The sequence below is a fragment of the Dreissena polymorpha genome, chromosome 2 (assembly GCF_020536995.1).
Source record: "Dreissena polymorpha isolate Duluth1 chromosome 2, UMN_Dpol_1.0, whole genome shotgun sequence".
NCBI classification, from domain to species: domain Eukaryota; kingdom Metazoa; phylum Mollusca; class Bivalvia; order Myida; family Dreissenidae; genus Dreissena; species Dreissena polymorpha.
In genome coordinates, this window is record NC_068356.1 from 28,816,507 (window position 1) to 28,840,521 (window position 24,015).

The 24,015-nt window shown below is 34.8% G+C and overlaps 1 protein-coding gene across 11 annotated transcripts in view; it reads right to left on the bottom strand.

Annotated features, from left to right (window-relative positions):
- The window catches only part of LOC127866429 (pro-neuregulin-1, membrane-bound isoform-like), a 118,591-nt gene that overhangs the window by 19,502 nt on the left and 75,074 nt on the right, over window positions 1-24,015 (bottom strand). For 5 of the 11 annotated variants that reach the window (XM_052406946.1, XM_052406945.1, XM_052406949.1 and 2 more), the window contains 4 exons: window positions 20,218-20,339; window positions 16,171-16,357; window positions 13,440-13,501; window positions 4,142-4,241 (listed from right to left, as the gene is read on the bottom strand). In XM_052406946.1, coding sequence (XP_052262906.1) covers window positions 4,142-4,241; window positions 13,440-13,501; window positions 16,171-16,357; window positions 20,218-20,275 — 407 coding nt within the window. In that variant the 5' untranslated portion in view covers window positions 20,276-20,339. Of the gene's footprint in view, window positions 1-4,141; window positions 4,242-13,439; window positions 13,502-13,809; window positions 13,869-16,170; window positions 16,358-17,322; window positions 17,594-20,217; window positions 20,340-24,015 lie in introns of those variants that run through there. The other 6 variants (XR_008042999.1, XM_052406942.1, XM_052406944.1 and 3 more) reach the window with 2 other exon arrangements.

Genomic DNA, 24,015 nt, shown 5'->3' on the forward strand with positions numbered 1-24,015 from the left:
TATGCTATTATGTTTTGTTTATTTATAATCTAATTATGTTAACATTTATTTCATCAAATTGTCATTGATATTTAATTACTCATGTATTTTAACAAATGTAGGTGTACATTAAAGTATAAAATTGAATTATCTTGTAATTATTTAAAATACACAAATATTTGTGTATAATTATTGGTTTTTATTGCGTATCTGAATTTAAAAAAACTTATTACAGCATATAATTGAATCAACTGTTAAGGCAAAAGATGCACCTTTAACGCACATGTGTGCTTTTTGTGAGTGCGTTTTTGACTGCCATTCATGTGCGTAAATTGTGTGTTTTATGTGGGTTAAAACTGCGCTTTAAACCGAGTTAAATGTGCGCTTTTTATAACTCAGTACCTATAAAAGCGCACATTTAGCTCGCTTAAAGCACATTTTCAACCCCCCCAAAAAGCGCACATTTAACACACATGTGCGCTTTTATGTGGGTAATAACTGCGCTTAAAGTGAGTTAAATGTGCGCTTTTTAAAATAAAAAAGCGCACATTTAACTCGCTGAAAAGCGCAGTTTTAACCCACTTAAAAGCGCACATTTTACACACATAAATGGCAGTCAAAAACGCACTTATTAAAAGCGCACGTTTAACGCACATAAAAGCGCACATTTGACACACATGTTTATTTTTATGTGGGTTATAACTGCGCTTAAAGGGAGTTAAAAGTGCGCTTTTTAAATAAAAAAGCGCACATTTAACTCGCGAAAAGCGCTGTTTTAACCATCTTAAAAGCGCACATTTTACACACATAAATGGCAATCAAAAAGGCACTTATAAAAAGCGCACGTTTAACCCACATAAAAGCACACTTTTACCCACAAAAAGCGCACAGTTTCTTGTTTGTTTGTTTTTGTTAAAAACTCACTCGGTAAGAAAAAGCGCACATAAAACGCAGTGCCAATACCGCCACGTTTAACACACGCAAAACGTACTTAAAACGTACATTTCACACACTTTTTTGAGAAGGATTAAGTGTGGGGGTGTGGTCATTTATTACATTATCTTCCAAAAATGAAAAAAAAAATAAAAAAATGCTAAAAATTAGCGGTGGTCATTTATTAGATGATCCTTAAAAAAAACACTTTTTTTTGGGGGGGGGGGGGATTCGGGGGGGGGGGGGGGGCATGGGGGATGGTTTGGGTGGAGTCTATTGTGGTATGTCAGGTAAGAGTTGTTTTGTCAAAGTATCAATCAAATCTAATCATAAATAAAGAAGTTATGGCAATTTTAGCAAAATTTAATAATTTGACCTTGACAGTCAAGGTCATTCAAAGGTCAAGGTAAAGTTCAACTTGCCAGGTACAGTACCCTCATGATAGCATGAAAGTATTTTAAGTTTGAAAGCAATAGCCTTGATACTTTAGAAGTAAAGTGGATCTAAACACAAAATTTAACCATATATTCAAAGTTACTTAGTCAAAAAGGGCCATAATTCTGTAAAAATGACAACCAGAGTTATGCAACTTGTCCTTTACTGTCCCCTCATGATAGTTTGTGAGTGTTCCAAGTATGAAAGCAATATCTATGATACTTTAGGGGTAAAGTGGACCAAAACACAAAACTTAACCAAATTTTCAATGTTCTAAGTATAAAGGGCCCATAATTCCGTAAATGCCAGTCAGAGTTACATAACTTTGCCTGCACAGTCCCCTAATGATAGATAGTAAGTGTTGCAAGTATGAAAGCAATAGCTTTGATACTTTAGGAATAGTCTACCTAAACACAAAACTTAACCAAATTTTCAATTTTCTAAGTATAAAAAGGGCACATAATTCTGTCAAAATGCCAGTCAGAGTTACATAACTTTGCCTGCACAGTCCCCTTATGATAGTTAGTAAGTGTTGCAAGTATGAAAGCAATAGCTTTGATACTTAAGGAATAAAATGGACCTAAACACAAAACTTAACCAAAATTTTCAATTTTCTAAGTATAAAAAGAGCACATAATTCTGTCAAAATGCAGGCCAGAGTTATCTAACTTTGCCTGCCCAGTCCCCTCATGATAGTAAGTAAGTGTACCAAGTTTGAATGCAATGGCATTGATACTTTCTGAGAAAAGTGGACCTTAACGCAAAACTTAAACGGACGCCGACGCAGACGCCGATGCCGACGCCAAGGTGATGACAATAGCTCATAATTTTTTTTTCAAAAAATAGATAAGCTAAAATTCATCCAACCAGAACTGGCTGATAATATGCACATCTCCTTTTGGTAGTGAAGCTTCCCATAAAGTTTCATTGAATTCCGGTCATAAGTTGCTGAGAAATAGCCCGGACAAGAATTGCACTTTATGTATAGTTATTGGAAAATTTCAAAGTGCCATAACTCTGTGAAAAATCATCCGACCAGAACTGGCTGATAATATGCACATCTCCTTTTGGTAGTGAAGCTTCCCATAAAGTTTCATTGAATTCCGGTCATTAGTTGCTGAGAAATAGCCCGGACAAGAATTGCACTATATGTAGAGTTAATGGAAAATTTCAAAGGGCCATAACTCTGTGAAAAATCATCCGACCAGAACTGGCTGATAATATGCACATCTCCTCTTGGTAGTGAAGCTTCCCATAAAGTTAAATTGAATTCCGGTCATTAATTGCTGAGAAATAGCCCAAACAAAAATTGTGCACGGACGGACGGACACACGGACGGACAGACGAAGCGGCGACTATATGCTCCCCCCAAAAATTTTGGGGGAGCATAAAAATTTATCCAAAGTTGATACCTGTTTTTTTTTTTATTGAGGTAAACATTTGGTTTATAATATGACAAGACTTATTGAAAGACTTTGAACAAGACATAGTATATTTCATGATTTCATAAACATTGATTTGCAGCATGAGTGTCATTATTTACAGATTGCCTGAGTATGTGTGAATATTTTATCACTGACAAACAAGCTTTGGTTAAATTGTCACTTTTTAAATCTACAAATGGTATATTTCTACAGAAATGACAGGAAATGACAGATAAAGGTCAGGAGCTTTAACAAAGCTACAAGTGCCATTATTTTCATTAGGCAATAACCAATGACAAACCATAGCTAGATGCAACATAATTGAACATTTCATGGAGGAGTATTCTCAAATTGGCCATAAAACTCACAAAATACAAGTCAGCACATTCATGCTAATGAAGAATATATGCTTGAATATTTAATGACCAGCCTACGGAAATTTAAAACAGTATATTATGCAGGATCAGTAAATGCTTTTACTAGACCAGCTCCATTTTAGACCTTCCCTAGTTGACAATAAGTGAACAATAATTAAATTGAAATGAAGCCAACTAACAACATGGGAACGAATCAACAGGATTGTCACCTTTACTTCCATTATTCTGCCTCATATACTTTAATGCTGCAGTTGAAATGTTTTGTTTTATTTATGTGTAAAAATGTGAACATTGTGGAAGCACACAATATAGCCACTAAAATATTCTATATGATAAATTATTCAATTATGTACATATTGAACTTATTTTTTAGGCAAGGTGATTTATTTGGGCCTAATCATTTTAGTATTAATTAAGTTCTTACAGCAAAACATTTATCATATGCAGGAATATTCTTATGAATAAATCACTCAATTTAAATTCAATAAAATATGATACCTTGATTAAATAACATGTGAATGATGTACCAATAATTTATTCCAACAGTGCAAACTGTGGGAAAGAAAAAGAATGCACACTGTAGTTTTTTAATAGCTGTAACAATGAAGTGTGATATTACATGTACACCAATGTGTACTACCTGTAGTACAGTTTTTAAATGACAACAAATTGAGCTTTGCACCAATTTATAATGTACCTGTAGTATTGTAGTATAGAATGGCTACAACAATTAACACGTACGTGTAGTACAGTATGGCTACGACTATGAACACGTACCTGTAGTACAGTATGGCTACGACAATGAACACGTACTTGTAGTACAGTATGGCTATGACAATGAACACGTACCTGTAGTACAGTATGGCTATGACAATGAACACGTACCTGTAGTACAGTATGGCTATGACAATGAACACATACCTGTAGTACGGTATGACTCTGACAATGAACACGTACCTGTAGTACAGTATGGCTATGACAATGAACATGTACCTGTAGTATAGTATGGCTACGACAATGAACACGACCACTATGATGATGAGTACAGCAATACTGGCAGCAATCCCAGCCCGTGAAACAGGGTCATCTTGGGCTGCAACAACAAACACAAACATTAATTCTGGTGATCACAGCGTGGAGAGAATATGTGTGTGTGTTTTTAATATGTTATATTGACAAGTATACATGATTACATGTATATATGTGTTAAAAGTATGAAATTGGCTTAATACAAAAATAATAGAAATTATTACAAACATTGATGGACATTATTTTTCTGCATTAGCATGATTATATATGTTTCAACAAAGTTATCATATAAACTAATGAAAACTGCATAAATTAATTTTTCATGAAAAGATAACAGATTCTGTAAACTAAAACAGAAATAATGAAATGCATACATTATATTCAAGAAATATTTAACAATAAATAGCACATACATTAATATACACACATAAATAGCAAACTTAGTCAACACATCATAATAACAAGAGCACCGCATAACGGGTGCCAAGCTCGGCTGCGGGTGCAGTTTTTAATAAATGAAATCTTGTCAGATTTTTTAATTTTTTTTAGAGGTCACAGTGACCTTGACCTTTGACCTAGTGACCCAAAAATGGTTTTGGCATGTAGAACTCATCAAGGTGCAGCTACATATGAAGTTTCATAGTTGTAGGTTGAAGCACTTTGATTTTAGAGCCAATGTTCAAAACCTTGACAAAATGTTAAGGTTTTAGCACGACGCGGACGTCGGACAGACATGACGACGGACACGACACTACGAGCTGGCTATGACAATACCTCGGGTTTTCTCTGAAAACAGCCAAGCTAAAAATTAATCTATGTAATTCACACAAACCAGGACTGACAAATATTGGGGGGTTAGTCAAACTCCCCAAAGTGATCTCCCCTTATTGAGTCTGGTTAGAACCTTTATATAAACTTCATTGACTGTTTGGTCAAACAATTGTCTGATAGCAAAAATTGTTTATTTCATATGTTTGAGGTTTATACCCCATTCAGAGGGTGTAATCACATGATAGTTGTGATGGCGATTTCTATACAGAGACAGGTATTTTTTGCTTTCCTATTAAATTACTTTATAACTCAACTTTACTCACTACAAATTTTCTTAGCGGGAGCTTAATTGTGTGATATGTTAAGCAATTTTACAGCAAGAAAAGTAGGGGTATAAAGCAAATATCAATACGAAATAAACACTCATAACTTTCTTGCTGATATGGCTGGAAAGTGAGTGGCATTTAAAAAAAGGTAATAAAGGGTATAAAGTGATGAAAAATACCTGTCCAGGCATGTACCTGACCATCTTGACTATCATGTGATTACCCCCTCTGCCATTGTAGGCACTTCTTTTTTAATTGCTTGACAAAATTTTAATATATATTGGTATAAATAATTTGTGCAGGATTTAATCACATGAGTGCAGAGACCCGTGAATAATTAAAGTACAATTAAAGCACAAAGCACATCATTTTAATGTGTTATCAATATGTAATTATGTGAATGTGCATAAGTAATGTGCTACCTCACAGTGCTGAAGGATTTAGGATGTTGCAATTCCGAGAAGACCACTATGAATAGTTGATGTCAATCATAATAATAACAAGGAGGTTCAGAATGCCCAAACCATCATATACAAAATGAGCATTTTATTGTTCATTCATCTATAGAATATATTTTGAATTCTCAAATACTTTGCACAATAGGATTGTGTCCGATATATCAGCAGTATTAATATTAAATATGCATACAAAGGAATTATAAGACATAGAGGATTTTTGATAGATTTGGTGGAATATTGATTTTAATTGATAATTGCGATCATAGAAAATATTTCTTCTATGATAATGATTGAAATAAAATCGATATTCCATCAAATCCAACAAATTTTCTTTTATTTTATGCTTACAAACGATTATTTTGGTTATTTTTGCTGAAATTTTGATGTCGTAATGTCATGAAAACAGTATAACAGTAAAAATTATCCATAATTATGGAAACAGTGAATGATCAGTTTTAATTTATTGATATATCTCTGTAAACCACAAGAAAGCATAAAATAAATTCATTTTAAAAGGAAATGGTTTGCATGGTGAAATGTCCACAGAAAACACTGAAATTTGTCTGCAAATGGACGCTTTACATTCTGTTCCCATTTTGCAAACTAACCAACATGTATACTTAACAACACTTGAGATATTTGTCTTCAAATGTAAACTTATCCAAAAACATTTCAACAAATACCAGTATACTAATACCTCAAGAAATTGAACCTTGTAAAGATTTAGACAGACATGGAAACAAAACCATTTAAACGAAACAATCATTTTAAAATTGTGAAAATTTGGAGACTGAAAACACAAATTAAAATTTATAAAAAATCAGATATGTCACTCTCCGCTTTAATGGAATCTTTTGCTTGAAGGAAGTATTTTCTACATGAAATTCCAGTCTTAGCAAAAAGTGTCAACCCTGATTAGCTACTTCAGACTAATCAGGGATGATACCTTACCCACATGCTTTAACCAAGGAGGCCCCAGAGAACGGGTCCATTTTATCATGAAATGTAGACATCAATTGAATATTAATAAAATTAACATTAGAAAATCTAGCACATTTTAGGTCGACCCACATTAGAGAGAAAGTTAATGAATGTCCACATGTAGTGAATGAATGTGACATGATGAGAACATTTGTGTCTTGTTCTGGGAACACTGGGGTTAATACATGTGCATAATATCTCGTCCCAAATTAGCCTGTGCAATCAGCACTTTCAACCTGGACTGGACTTTTGATTAGAGAAGAGATCTTTTAATAAACAAAAGATGTGTTTGTCAGAAACACGATGCCCCCTATTGCGCCGCTTTGAAGTAAAATTTCTATATATCATTTGGCAGGTTTAGAAATTATCTCCCTTTTAAAGCTTATTACTTCCCTTGGATTGTACTTTTTGACTTTTGACCTTGAAGGATGACCTTGACCTTTAGACACTCAAAATCTGCAGCTTCATGAGATACACATTCATGCCAAATACTAAGTTGCTATCTTCAATATTGCAAAAGTTATGGCCAATGTTAAAGTTTTGACAGACTGATTGACGGACGGACAGTTCAACTGCTATATGCCACCCTACCAGGGGCATAACAATTCCATTAAAGCTGACATGTGTCTTTCTTATTAGCGTATGCAGAATGCACAGGCTAATCTGAGACGACACTTTACCTACATGCATTAAACCCAGTTTGCCAAGAGCAAGTCCCACATCATAAACAAATCATGTCCATGAGACAGTAAGCCTCAAGTTGTACACAAGTTGAACCCACAGACAACTCCATTTTAGTATATCATGCTTTGCCCTTATTCTAGACAAATCTACTTAGGTATCTTTCAAGAAAGAATTATTAAAGAGCTTGCAATATAGATGATGGTAACAGCCAATAATTGATTCACAGTCTAGTGCTGCAACCATTTAGGCCCATAATCATTTCCCATAGGTCCTGTTAACAGAAAGATATAAACTAAACCTTCAGTTTGCCACAGATAGACTCTAGTCTGGGAACCATAATCGTTAATTTACAAGGAAATATTGTGAATGTCATTTATTGCCAATTTTATTGTTCTGAGGAATTTTGAGGATATATTTAAAAGCTGCACCATTAAAACTGGTTTCAAAATGTTGATTGTTTCTGTTATAATAGATTTTAAATATGACTACCGTAATTACTCTATGTTTTCGGACACTCTAAGTTTTCAGACACCCCTTTTTTTAGCAAAAATAATTATTTTTCGTGACTCTTAATTTTCGGACACACGAGTTTTCTTCCATAAGTAATGTCTTTAAGTTTTCGGACAGTATATTTTAGTGCTATTTTACTAAATTTCTGTTTTCGATATCTAATAACACTTCCATCATGGGGTTTTACAACCAGATTATCACCATAAAACATGGCAGGTGCCTGCATTCCTGAGGGCAACGGACCATTACATTTGCTTCATTGGGTAAATAACCTTGTAATCGTGTATTAAACAATGGTTTCGCCCGATAGCATACCGGTAAGCGTTGTGACAATTACCAGGGGTAGTGCCAATTAACAGTTCAATTATCTACCGCAATTGTACTACCCCTTCTTAGTAAAATAACTGTGACAAATACTAAACGCTTCAAAGTGTGAACCCTATTGCAATATTTTAAGAAGAACAATGGAAGGTGTTAGACAACAACTATCGGTAATGAACAAACAAAGAATTCATAGTTTGCTTATTTTATTGCGTTAATTACAGGTTCATACTAGCGAGTATCGGTACATGACATGCTCATTTTTGAACTCGTTGGTCAAAATACAACCTTGTAGTAACACTGTCTGTCAAATAAATTAAGTATTTAAAATTATTTAAAACGCAGTGCAAACATATATAAATGTAATGTATACTACATGGCATGGTATTTTACAAGCGCTTGCTATTACCGGTAGTCGTTGATACAATTGACGCTATTTTCGGACACTTTAATTTTCGAATCTAGGTTTTCGGACACCTGTATTTTGTGAATATTTTTCGTATCTAAGTTTTTGGACACGAAAATAAATATTTATTTTTAAGTGTCCGAAAACATAGAGTTATTACGGTACATCTTACTCAATTATGCTATTTGAGACATTACTTTTCATTGTAAAAAATTAAATGGAGACAATAAATTAAGATAACTTAAAAGGAAAGCTCAATGAACAGGTGGAAGGTTTGATGCTAATCTTAACGAATAAGAAATACCAATCCTATTGTCACTCAAACAAACATACATATTTTGTTTGAGAATGTTTTCCATACAAATATTTAACATTGCAAGGCCTCTATAGACGTGTTGCAGATTGAAAATGACTGCCAGGCGGTCATGGGTGAAATTATGTAATAAAAATCGTATATTGTGGAACAAAATACATACAACAATCGACAAACACCAGTCTACAAATATTATTACTGCTGATGCAGACATACAATAACCTCCTGAGAAAGTTTGACATTTCTAAAGCTAATGTTCACAGGCTATTAGCAATGCCTTCCTGTATTTGATGAATACAGCAGCCTGATTTCTAACAGAATTATCAATGAAATCCATAGAATATTATCTAGACAGAATCGTTATGGCTACAAGATAGCCTAGACCAATACACATTCAATCCTGTGATCACGCTTCACGCCTTACAGACAAACTTCTGATTCAAAGCTCAACAGTGATTATTTTCTCACAAACATTATGTTAGTTTCCGATGTTGTTTTATTTTAACCTTTTCTTGGCAACAATTAATTTTTTTCGGTCAGAACCTATTTTCGTACACTTCCTCAAAAGATATATTTGCATTCCATTACCATCAGAAATTAAGTGTAGTTTGTCTATCATGGTAACATGCATTATCAATATAGCTTTTTACACAATATACTTTTAAGAAAGATGATAATTATGAATTTTTAACAAATTAATCACATTTTATATATTTTACTTAGTCAGAAAATTTGAAAGTTTAGGGCATATAGACAATTATACACAGATTTAGAGCATGTTACACAACCAAATTAAACATGTATAAACCTGTTAACATTAAAATTTTAAATTGAAACACCAATGACATCAATCATGATTCAACAGGCATGCCTTTTCAGGTTTAACCATTCTAGCCTTGCCCAGTCATCCTGGTTTTTTTTCACTTTCAGGTTTGCTGTAAATCAAGATTATTTATCAGAGCTTTCCCTGGAAATTGCATTAAATCTCATACTTAGCTGGAACTGGTTCAATAACATAAATAATATGGCTCATTAAAGCATCTTGTGGATATAAGACGGGTTCTTAGAAAACAGGGCTTAATGCATGTGCGTAAAGTGCGTAAAGCCTGTGCAACTAATCGGGGACAATACCTTATGCACATGCATTAGACACCTTTTTCCAACAACAGGGATAATGTATCGTGAGTTAGATGTTTTAAAGGTCCATTAAAAAATTATCATAATTCCAAACAAGAGCACGCATAACGGGTGCCACGCTCGGCTGCAAAAGCTTGTCAGATTATTTTTTTTTGAGGTCACAGTGACCTTGACCTTTGACCTAGTTACCTAAAATGGGTGTGGCGTGTAGAACTCATCAAGGTGCATCTACATATGAAGTTTTAAAGTTGTAGGTGGAAGCACTTTGATTTTAGAGCCAATGTAAAGGTTTTAGCACGACGCCGGCGTACGGCTGACGACGAGCAGGCTATGACAATACCTTGAGTTTTCTCCGAAAACATGAAGACTTTTCAGCTTCGAGTTACAATTTGTAACAATGACAGCATGATATATACCTTAGGATTCATGAGTTGTGTTCATAAGGTATGTCTAATTATTTTGGATACATTTAAAAAACAAATACACAGAGGGCCATAACTTGCCATAACTTGCAAATAGCTCCTTAAAAAGTATATTCTTATATATTTATACAATTTCATTATTTCACCATACTGGGACTGCACAGTCTGGTCTGGGACTCGATGGCAGCATGAGCATAACACCCTTTTTCTTCTGACCCCGCTCATATAATGTTGGATCTATTTCAACCTTATTGGTCAAGTCCATGTTATAATGATCCTCATATAAAATTACCAAAACTGAAGAAAAAAGTATAGCATTTTACAAGAAGGGAATATTTTATTAAACAATATTACAATTCATATTTAACAGGCTGTATAAGTCTGGTCTATGCGTCAGCACCCATTATTTGGGATTTAAAACAAAACAAAATATTTGTAAAATAATGTTTCGCTTTCTGTTCTTCTATATTTTCCTTTTCTCTCTTTCTCAGAATGCTGAACATTCAGAATTTTAAGAATGCATTTGAACATTCCTGTGCACTTAAACCGAATTTGCCAACCACACACCTACTATAATCTTTCATTCATAAAATTCTTATTTGTCCTGAAGGTAACACTATATGTGCCAATCAGGCCAATCTTGTTACACTCAATTTAGCTTCATGCCTCAAATTCCTAAGCTGGCAATCAATGCTGGATCTACAAAGTCACAGTTTTGACACTAAAATTGTGCAATATAAGTGTTCATTAGAAAAACAATTTAAAAGGAATTTTAAAAAAGTTTCTATTAAATTGCAAACTACCTGACAAACAAGGGACAAAATTGTCACAAAACCAGGTTTTCAGTTGAAAAAAAGTCTGATAAAGGGAGACAATTCAAAATGTGTATTGTTAACCCCCTTGTGTAAAATTGACCTTGATTTCAATTAGAAAAAAAGTCTGATAAAGAGAGACAACTCAAAATCAAAATGTGCATAGTTACATAGTTGTTTCAAAATCAATCTATTTTTAGGTGTGGCGACCTTGACCTTGGAGATATTGACGTAATTCTTTCGCGCGACACACCGTCCAACAATGGTGAACAAATGTGCCAAATGATTCTCAAATGGCACAATGAATGACATAGTAATGGCCCATACAAGCTCATTTATGGCCATTTTTGACCTTCAAACTCAAATTTTGACCTTGACCTTTGAGATATCGATGTGATTCTTACGTGCAACACACCGTCAAATGATGGTGAACAAATGTGCCAAATGATTTTAAAATCTCACCATGAATCACAAAGTAATGGCCCGGACAAACTCATTTATGGCCATTTTTGACCTTCAAACTCAAATTGTGACCTTGACCTTGGAGATATCAACGTAACTCTTTCGCGTGACACACCGTCTAATGATGGTGAACAAATGTGCCACATGATTTTAAAATCTGACAATGAATGACAAAGAAATGGCCCGGACAAGCTCATTTATGGCCATTTTTGACCTTCAAACACAAATTGTGACCTTGACCTTGGAGATATCCACGTAATTCTTTCGCGCGACACACCGTCTAATGATGGTGAACAAATGTGCCAAATGATTTTAAAATCTGACAATGAACGACAAAGTTATGGCCCAGACAAGCTTGTTCCGCCCGCCAGTCCACCAGCCCGCCCGCCGACATCGCCAAACTTATAACCAGTTTTTTCCTTCGGAAAACCTGGTTAATGAGAAATATACAATATTACAATATATACCTACAATATTGTATTGTATATGCATTTTGTTCTGCTCAGGTGAGCTATAAACATTGCAACTGTAATCTGACATTTAGTAGATATAGTAGATTCCACAATTAATTGTTATTCCACACACATGGCATTGAAAGTTATACAGATTACAATTAATTATTACGTTAATACTGACACAATAAATATATGCAACAACATCAAGTTTATCGGTTAAAACATCTCATATGACAATAATTAAAGCAAGAAAAGAACACAAAATAGTTGTCAATTATCACTGCAACACTTTCGAATTACCCCAACCTTGGACAATCATAAAATCCAACAGCTTCAATATATACACCTTGAAATCCACCAGTAAAAACAAAACAGCCAAAAACACCCAAAAACATTATTTGAAACTTAAAGTGCAATTGGACATTAATGAAAATTAAAATTTAGGTATTCACACATAAATTATTGATCCAGCAAGGAAACTTCATCATAATTATCAAGTTGAAATTCTTGTTATTTTTTACAAAATAGCATGTTCATTACGCTGAATTATTAAAATATGCATTTTATTCATAAGATTTGACATAACAAGCATCTGACCAATTTTTTGACAGCAATCAATTATCAGCAAAATTACAATATTCCCTGTACATGATGTAACATAATGATGACATAATAATAGTAAATGAGTCATAAAACTTGTTTAACTTTCTTAATAGATTATTATATTTCAGATAGACTTTAATGATATAACACCTTTTATTTTTCATTTCATTGGACCCTTGCCCTGAGAAAGTGGGTTTAATGCTTGTGCATTTGTGTTGTCCCAGATTAGCCTGTGCAGTCCAAGCAGGCTAATCTGGGACAACACTTTCTGCCTTCACTGGAGTTTTGCTAAGAAAAGACTTCCATTAAACAAAAAACAATAAAAGCAGAAAGTGAAGTCCCTGATTAGACTCTGCAGACTGCACAGGCTAATATGGCATGACACTACGCACTTGCATTACGCCCCAATTTTCCATAGTGAGGAAAATTTCTATCAAACAATTAGAAACCAATCCTTGCTGAATCAATTAAAACTTAGCTGGTAAGTGCAAACAGTAACATGGCCACTGCAAAATGAGGACTTAAACAAATGGAAATAACTGCCCCAGTTGTTACAACAGGGTATTAGTTGTTTCCACTACTGTTACTTTAGATACCGTACATGGAAAGAGATTGTCAGTGTCGATCTTTTCACATCGCAGACCCGTATATAAATTCTTACAGCTGTAATACAGGAATATTTGCATTTATACACAATCTGTCTCATCACAATATAGAACAATGCTCTTGAATACTAGAATTTGAATAAGGGACATAGCCATTGGGATTCTTTAATGCAATGAGATTTCCTTTTAATGCATATTGTATATACTTATTAATTTATTGAGCTTAAATGTGTCTGTTTTGTATATTTTTTTCTCAATTTTACTGCAAGGCTATTTTCCTTCATTCATAGTCTCGTCTCAAGAGCATTTTTAGTGTGAAATACACAGATATAATATGTGAGCATGTTGTATATAAAAATAGCTTACATGGGAAAATAGGAACATAAAATTCCTGGCATCTCTGGCCTTTATAATACTCTGGGCAACTGCAAAGTATAACACATGGTGAACAACAAATCAAAACAGAATAATAATATGCAGTTTTACTTAAACAAAGGTGTAACAAGAGATGTGTTTGTCAGAAACACAATGCCCCCTATTGCGCCGCTTTGAAGTCATATATTTGACCTTTGACCTTGAAGGATAACCTTGACCTTTCACCACTCAAAATGTGCAGCTCCATGAGATACACATGCATGCCAAATAACAAGTTGCTATCTTCAATAATGCATAAGTTATTGCAAAACTTTAACCAATGTTAAAGTTTGGGACACACACAATGAATGAATGAATGACAGACAGACAGGCAAAAACAATATGCCCCCAATCTTTCGATCAGGGGGCATAAAAAATAGTGTGATTGCACCCTACAATAATCATTTATAACGAGACATGTATCCATAGTACAAAGATGCCCCAATATTACACTTTTGTTTTCAAATCAGACCTTTGCCATAAAGTGTTACATCCAGCATTTAAGCACTAAGACTTGTGTTACATGTGACGTGTTGTCGTATGATGATTTACATGCACGCCCATCATTTAAAAATCCATCAATATATAGCACAGTTATGGCTGAGACCAAAATGTTTGGGCTTTTTTATGGACAATTTGACCTTTCACCTAATACTGTTACCTTGACCTATGAGGTAGGGAGTTGGCTGTTACCAGCTACAAATTGCCTTAGAATTATTAACATTTGTGACCAATTATGTAAAAATCAATCCATATATAGCAAGGTTTTTGCTTAGACAGGAATTTTGAAACTGCTTTATAGTCAAATTTGACATTCGATCTCTAAGTGTGACCTTGACTTTTGAGGCACGCACTCACACAGCTGAGACAGTATTTTCGGGATGTTTTGAAGCAAACTTTAACAATGTTTTAATCTTTAACTAAGAATTTTACCTTTTAGGTAGTAAGACAGGTGTAATCCCTGAAACCTTGTCACATGAATTCTTACCTTTGTGCTCTGCACAAAAATCGATTTTTACACAGATAAGTCTGAGACAGGAATTTTCGGAGGGTAATGCGGACAAATGGACAGACAGTGTGACTGCTATATGCCATATTCTTTGAAGGGGAGAATAACAAAACATGGAATAGGCAGTCAAACGTTCACAGTGCAATCGTAATTGTTTTTTATAAATCATAAAGTTAATTCCTTTTCAGAAACAAATAAAATATTGGAACTCAAATGAAGTTACAAAATTGCAGAACCGGTTTCTTAATTTGAAATTAAAATTAATGTTTAAAACAGTAAGCTTTTCAAACAGCTTTGGTATTGTAAAGTCATGCTGTAGACTGGAGGGGGTGTGGGGTGGCAATATCATGTGCATACAATATTAAAGGGGCCTTTTCACGTTTTGGTAAATTGACAAAAAATAAAAAAGTTGTTTTAGATTCGCAAATTTTCGATTTAGTTATGATATTTGTGAGGAAACAGTAATACTGAACATTAACAATGCTCTAATATACCCATTATATGCATCTTTTGACGATTTAAAAACCTGAAAATTATAAAGCGTTGCAACGCGAAACGATTAATTAATGTGGAGAGTTCTGTTGTTGTTGTTATATTTTATGAAACTATGAGGATTACTTATATATAGTATAAAATAGATCTTACATGGTATGCGGAAGGATGGTCGAGAGGTCTTAGTGGTAGACTTTTTACGCCATGACTCCAGGGGTCAGTGGTTCGAGCCCTGTTGAGGGTTACTTTTTTGTCATTTTTAAATTTTATTTGTGATTTTTCACTGGGGCTTTTATGAGCAAATGTTTACATTTATCAATAGAAAGCATTGAATGACAAACTTAAAAACATGCTAAAATCTGTGAAAAGGCCCCTTTAATTATTGAAGTACAATAACAAAAAGAAAAATAAGGCTTATCTTTGATCTCCAGATAAAAAATATTGTGGAAAAGGAACTAAAATTACTTATAAATGACATTACTCATAACTTGATTTTGTTATTACATCAGATTCATTTATTTTTATCAGAACTGGGTCAAACATTTTATTTTAAGTGCTGCCTACAAACCATAACACGCTCCTCATGTAAAAAATTAGTTCTAGGCTGTATGTGGCCAGCATGGCTCCAGTACTGCACTACCCTGTGTGCTAATGGGACCACGAAAACTTCCCTGACTTTAAAGTGGACAGCTTTTCTCATGGATAAACTGTGCGATTCTGCAGGCTGGTCTGAAGCTATGCTGGCCACACATGCTATGAGACCTATTTTGGTATGATGCATCTCTTAAAATAATTATCCAATTAAAGCTTACTGGCAAGCTGCAACTCTTTCTCCACTGTTCAGCTCCATAGCAAAGCAGGTGCCCCCGTTAAGGCAGGCTGTTCTGTTCACCTCCCCCGATGTGCACTCAACATTTCGGACACTGCCATTGATGGTTGGCTCAGTGGGTGTGAGGGGGGTGGAAGGGGCAGGCGTGGCTGGCACACGACCACAACCCTCTGAAATTTACCCACATTCATGCTACAGATAACAAAAACTTCACTTTGTGAAAACATGCTCTAATACATGTGCATTAACTGTCCACCAAGAATGGATTTTTGTTTAAAAGAAACTTTCTTCAAACGAAAAATTCCATAAAAGGAGAAAGTGTCATCCCTGATAAGCCTGTGCAGACATGGGCCAAACCCTGTTTTCCTCTAGCTTGGCTCAAATGTATTGCTTTTTGTCATAAAATTAGAGGAACATTTATGTGGAAAGACTTGAATTAAAAACTGTGTCAGTGATATTAACTGATATCAAGAACAACCTAATGCAGACACTTGTCATCCACTCTGATTCCCAAAATGGCATCATAATTGTAATCTCATTAACAAACGTAGAGACATTCTATATCCATTATGGCCACATGATTTTGAAAAACATGTACAGGGGTGAATATCACATGGCATAACACTTACTATTAGGTTAGAAATAAATTTTAGCTCAACTCTAGGAAAATCAGGGTTATAGCATGTACATCAAGCATTGTCATGGACAACACTTTCTGCCTACAGTTGATATCTGCCTACAGTTGATTTCTGCCTACAGTTGATTTCTGCCTAAAGTTGATTTCTGCCTATAGTTGATATCTGCCTACAGTTGATTTCTGCCTACAGTTGATATCTGCCTACAGTTGATTTCTGCCTACAGTTGATATCTGCCTACAGTTGTTTTTTGCCTACAGTTGATATCTGCCTACAGTTGATTTCTGCCTACAATTGATATCTGCCTACAGTTGATTTCTGCCTACAGTTGATATTTGCCTACAGTTGATTTCTGCCTACAGTTGATTTCGCTTAGAAAATTCTTACTTTTGAAAAATCAAAACGAGAAGTGTCCTCACTCATAAGCCTATACCCACATACATACATTTCCAGAGAACAGCTCATTGTTTTTAAACCAGTATTAAACCATGCACTATTACCTCTCTGGCATGCTTCAAAATCACATTTCTGCAATGGTACACAGTATTTAGGATTGCACTTTCTTTTGTCACACCGGTCAACCCCCAATGTGCCACGACCATCACAAGTAATCCAACAAGTGAATACCATCCATATCAATACAGTACAATAAGCCATTGTCACTTATTTTTAATAACTTAATGTAATGTATGTTTTGGTAAGAACAATAAATAAACAATTCAATGTAAATACTTTCAACAATTACAGCAAAGCAAATAATTGTTAGCTCTTTAAAAACATTTGGACAAATGACTTTAACTCATGTTGACTGATAAGAAGTATGTGTCATCTGATCCCCATTCTCAAGGTACTTAAACAAAGAACTGACTTCACACTATTTCAAAATCATTGAGCAATGTACTTAAACCTCTTGGATATAGTTAATCTTGCAACATAAGCTTTTACGTATACAACGTATACAATGTCATATTTCACACCACATAAGTAGAAAATGTAAGAACTACAAATATTTTTTATGACTTCATTAGTAAACTAGAGTACTAACGGTAACAGAATTTTGGCATCAGACAAAGGTGCAGTATGTTGACACGGAAACCATTTTATTTGGACCTTTGACCACAAAGTATGACCGAAATAACCTTTAAGGCATCTAACAGATTATTGAATGGTAAACACTGTTTTATAAACCATAAAATTTGTGCAAGTTATTAAAAAATACTTCAAAGGGAATATTAAAATTTAACAAGTTAGACAATAGCTATATGGACAATTAAGAAATTGGTTTAGTCTTTGACCTCAAAGTATTATTGTGTCATTTAAGAAAGCCATCTACCTAGTTACATGTGTGACATTCTTGTTATTTGGGCTAAAATAAGCTTCAGGAACTTGAACCTTTTAAGTATTGGAAAGATGCAGACAAGTGTTATTTTTGATAATTAATTAACTAATTAATCTGGTTCAATGCACAACATGCCTATTTGTAAGTCTTCTGCCATGTACTTGTTTTAGGGAACATTGATCATCCAAACAGCCAGCTATCAAGTACAAGAAAGCCTTACCAGCTATCAAGTACAAGATAGCCTTGCCAGCTATCAAGTACAAGACAGCCTTGCCAGCTATCAAGTACAAGAAAGCCTTATCAGCTATCAAGTATAAGAAAGCCTTACAAGCTATCAAATACAATACAGTATTGCCAGCTTTCAAGTAAAAGAAAGCCTTGCCAGCTATCAAGTACAAGTAAGCCTTGCCAGATATCAAGTACAAGAAAGCTTTACCAGCTATCAAGTACAATCAAGCCTTGCCAGCTATCAAGTACAAGAAAGCCTTACTAGCTATCAATTACAAGAAAGCCTTGCCAGATATAAAGTACAAAAAAGCCTTACCAGCTGTCAAGTGCAAGAATGCCTTACCAGCAATCAAGTACAAGAAAGCCTTACCACCTATCAAGTACACGAAAGCCTTGCCAGCTATCAAGTACAAGAAAGCCTTACCAGTTATCAAGAACAAGAAAACCCTGCCAAATATCATGTAAAAGGAAGCCTTGCCAGCTATCAAGTACAAGAAACCTTGCCAGCTATCAAGAACAAGAAAGACTTAACAGCTTTCAATTAAACGAAACCTTGCTAGCTATCAAGTACAAGTAAGCCTTACAAGCTTTCAAAAACAAGAATGCCTTGCCAGCTATCAAGTAGAAGAAAGCATTGCCAGCTATCAAGTTCAAGAAAGCCTTACAAGCTTACACGAAAGCCTTGCAATCTATCATGAACAAGAAATCCTTTACAGCTTTCAATTACAAGAAAGTCTTACCAGTTTTTAGGTACAAGAAAGCCTTGCCACCTATCAAGTTCACTAAAGCCTTACCAGCTTTCAATTACAAGAAAGCCTTGCCAGCGATCAAGTACAAGAAAGCCTTACCATCTTTCAAGTACAAGAAAGCCTTACCAGCTTTCAAGTACAACAAGAGATGTGTTTGTCAGAAACACAATGCCCCCTATAGCGCCGCTTTGAAGCCATAAATTTGACCTTTGACCTTGAAGGATGACCTTGACCTTGACCTTTCACCACTCAAAATTTGCAGCTCCATGAGATACACATGCATGCCAAATATCAAGTTGCTATCTTCAATATTGCAAAAGTTATGACCAAGGTTAAAGTTTTGGTTAAAGTTTGGGACACACACATACAATGACAGACAGGCCAAAAACAATATACCCCCGATCTTTTGATCCAGGGGCATAAAAAGCCTTCAAGCAATAAAGTACAAGAAAGCCTTACAAGCTATCAAGTACAAGAAAGCCGTAACAGCTTTTGAGTACAAGAAAGCCTTACAGGCTATCAAATATTAGATAGCCTTACCAGCTTTCAAGTACAAGAAAGCTTTACCAGCTATCAAGTACAAGAAAGCCTTACAAGTTATCAAGAACAAGAAAGCCTTACCAGCTTTTAAGTACAAGAAAGCCTTACCAGCTATCAAGTACAAGAAAGCCTTACCAGCTATTAATAACCAGAAAGCCTGACAAGGTATCAAGTACTAGAAAGCCTTACCAGCTTTCAAATACAAGAAAGCCTTACAAGCTTTCAAGTACAAGAAAGCCTTACCAGCTATCAAGTACAAGACAGCCTTACCAGCTATCAAGTACAATAGAGCCTTACCAGCTTTCAAGTACAAGCCAGCTTTGCCAGCAATCAAGTACAAGAAAGCTTTACAAACAATCAAGTACAAGAAAGCCTAACAAGCTTTCAAGTACAAGAAGGCCTTACCAGCTATCAAGTACAAGACAGCCTTACTAGCTTAAAAGTACAAGAATGCCTTCCCAGCTCTCAATTACAATAAAGTTTTACTGGCTATCAAGTTTAAGAAACTTCACTTGCTATGAAGTACAAGAAAGCCTTACCAGCTATTAAGTACAAGGAAGGCCCTAGAACCAGAAACAAAAGACAGTTGTTGATCATTCTTCCACTTCCATGCAGCACTAGGGCACAGTGGTGACCTCATGTGGCCAGGCAGTTAAGACATCTGCAATATAAAACACAGCCTGTTGTGACATAGTGTAGCATAAAATGATTTCTGGTGCAACTTCCAGATAAAGGTGTTCATGGTTGATCTAGGTCAAGGACTACTGCTAAGATGTGTTACAATCTCAAGGACAAATGAAGATGGTAGTGCATCCACCTCTACATTATATTTATATCATTCAGGCCTTATCTATCAAATCGTGAAAGACATCATCATTTTATCAGCGCTGATTGATTCTTGATAAGCATTTGGGTATGACAACTTCTTCATTTGGTGAACCTTATTGTGTCTGATCATGACCCAATCATTGACACTTTGGTAACAATCCTTAAAAAAAGTACCAGTTATTTACATAACATGAATGTATCTAAAATGAGCGCATTCTATTGAATGATTCCATATTTACACACATCGCATTGTAGCAGAAAGCACCATAGACACAACCTTGCAATTGAGGTATTGACTTTAAGTCACATTCAATGCACATAAAATCATATTACAATGTCCACTTAAAATGAACTGGCAGCTCAATATGTCAAACTGGTACATCTTATAAGAAGCAATGCCAAGTACTTAAAGGAGCCTAGCAGAAAACCTGCAACCCAATAAATGTCTAATTGCTGTAAAAAATATGGTATTTTATATCCTGCGTTGATTTAATTCCTATCTTAATTCTAATCAACATTTTTGTTTTGAGTTCCATCAGTTATGAATGTAATAGAATAAGAAATGAAAAGCTATGATTAAGGTAGCGCACCTCTAATGATTTCCCGCGATTTCTTCGAAGGTTGAAGAGCCTACTATTAGGTGCCGTAGCCTAGTGGTTAAGGCGATAGACTAGAAATCTTTTGGGATATTCCCGTGCAGGTTCGAATCCTGCCCACGACGTATACTTTTTTGCGACGCGTTTTATTTATTTTCTAACGTAATTTGATTTAATATGGCATATAAGCTATATTTATTGTTAAATATGTTGCAATTTTTATGCACATTCTTCAATTATTAAAATTAAAACAACGTTATGGCGAAATTGGGTGATTTTCTGTTGAAAATACGAACCATGCATGTTGCATTTTTATTTTTATTTCAAAAAGTAAACGGTAAATCTGTCTATTTCTTGGTATTTTTGCTGTATATAGTGTTTCTATAAAAACTAAGTTTAAAATATGACTTAAATGATACTATTTTGAATTTTATGACACTTTGTTTTTAACCAACCCAATTTTTACTTGGCTGAAATCACTTACATTTCATGGCGCTCTTCCATAGATAAAAAATTGTAAAAAATAATTGTCTGTAAAAGAATACTTATTTCATCTTGTTTAAACTTTAAACACCTTTACAGCATCTGTACACACCAACTGCATGCCCATATTTGGAAATTTGAATGAATTATGGAACTTTTATATACCCCAGGGGTGAAAATAAATTGGACAAAAGCCAAGCGTGGGGGTGGTTTTGAAAAAATCGGTATATTTTTTTAAAAGCATGGAAAGCCTACCTACAAATTTGCATGTAGTTCAGTGAAATGATGCTGAATTAAGAAAATAATTAATTAGATTATATTTGGATATGTGCCCATTAGAGGTGCGCTACCTTAACCCATTTATGCCTAGCGTCTAGAAAAAAGGCCTTGGCAAACAGCGTAGACCCAGATGAGACGCCACATGATGCGACGTCTCATCAGGGTCTGCGCTGTTTGCTTAAAGGGATTTCTGTTAGAAATATTCTAAATATACAAAAAACAAGAGGGCCATGATGGCCCTGTAGCGCTCCCCTGTTTTTTCTTTGCGAAAAAAACGTGTAATGCGCATGGGTTGAAATGTACTCAAGCATGTGACTTTCTCTTTCTATCCCTCGTCCCACTGGGCGCATAAAGTTGGAAGGGTGAGCATTTTTATATATGGAAAAAGTTACTACCGTGTTAACTAAACAGACAAAAAAGCCCGGGAATTGTTGCACAGGTCCTTTGCTTATAAAGTAGGTACATTTATCTCTCCAAAAGATATTGTCGTTCTTTCTATTTCACATATTTTTAGATGCTGAAGATCAAATCTACTTATTTGATTTGAAACAGATTCACAAGACCCATAGGAATCAAAATGCCTTAACCCTTTACCAAACAACACATTTTGGTCTTTCCCAATTTGAAAGAGGTTGCAGACGTCAATTGAATTAAAATGGAATATGAAGGAAATGATCAGGTAGGGTAGAAATAGTTGTGATAAAAGGAGAAATTGCTCATCAACCCACACATCCCTAAGACCAACAGGCCTGAGAATATTATGATAATCTAAAGATTATTTCTTTATATTTATAAATGTATTTAATTAGTAATACATTTGACTTCTAAGATCAATTCATAACTTGTATTAAGAAAATTATAAAATGGTCAGAAATATATATGGATTGTTGAGCAATTGACAATCATTTCAACAATTCATGATCAGTCACTATTCACAAATGGAACAATGAATCATTAGTTATTAAAAAGCAGCATATACGATAGTTAAGAACATTGCACTTTATTAATTTCAACACCTTCTCTTGGATACAAAGTTTGAGTTTACCGTGCAGTATCATATAATGACTTTCCTTGAAATAATTATGTTCATGGAAGTTGTGTTTTTAAAATCAATAATATATTATTAAATTGGTTTTAACACTACAAAAAAGACATGAAATTAACATGTCATCCAAAATATTTTCATCCGGATATATGGTCACTTTCGACATATTTAAATAAAACCCGACTTTTTTCAGTTTATAAGAAAAAACATTCATAACACATGTTCTTACTTCAATGCCTTTGTAAGCAGTCACCATCTGACCTAAAATGGCACTAAATGACAGGGTTTTATCTCATGTTTACAAGATGTTGATGTTGTTGTTGGTCACAGCCAAACGGCCGCAGTAATCTCCACTGGTAAACGTCATATGTTCAGTTTTGTGACCCCCGGGGCCGGGTCAAATTTGAGCCCAGGGGAATAATTTGAACAAATTTGGTAGAGGACTATTAGATATCACTACATACCAAATTTAGTAGCCCTAGGCTCTATAATTAAGAACAAGAAGATTTTTAAAGTTTGCACAAAATAGGCCTTATTTAAGCATATGGTCATTTTTGTGACCCCTGGGGCAAGGTCAAATTTGTTCCTAGGGGCATAATTTGAACAAACTAAGTAGAGAACTATTAGATGTCACTACCTACCAAATTTGGTAGAAATAGGCCCAATGGTTATGGACAAGATTTTTATAGTTTGCACAAAATGGGCCCAATATAAGCATATGTTCAATTTTGTGACCCCTGGGGAACGGTCAAATTTGATCCCAGGGGCTTAATTTGAACAAACTTGGTAAAGGACTATAAGATGTCATTACATACCAAATTTGGTAGCCCTATGCCATACAGTTATGGACAAGAAGATTTTTAAAGTTTGCACAAAATGGGCCTTATATAACCAAATTTTCGATTTTTTGACCCCCAGGGCAGGGTCAAATTTGACCCCAGGGGCATAATTTGAACAAACTTGGTAGAGGACTATTAGATGTCACTACATACCAAATTTGGTAGCCCTAGGCCCAATGGTTATGGACATGAAGATTTTTAAAGTTTACACAAAATAGGCCTTATATAAGCAAATGTTCAATTTGTTGACCTCCCGGGGCAGGGTCA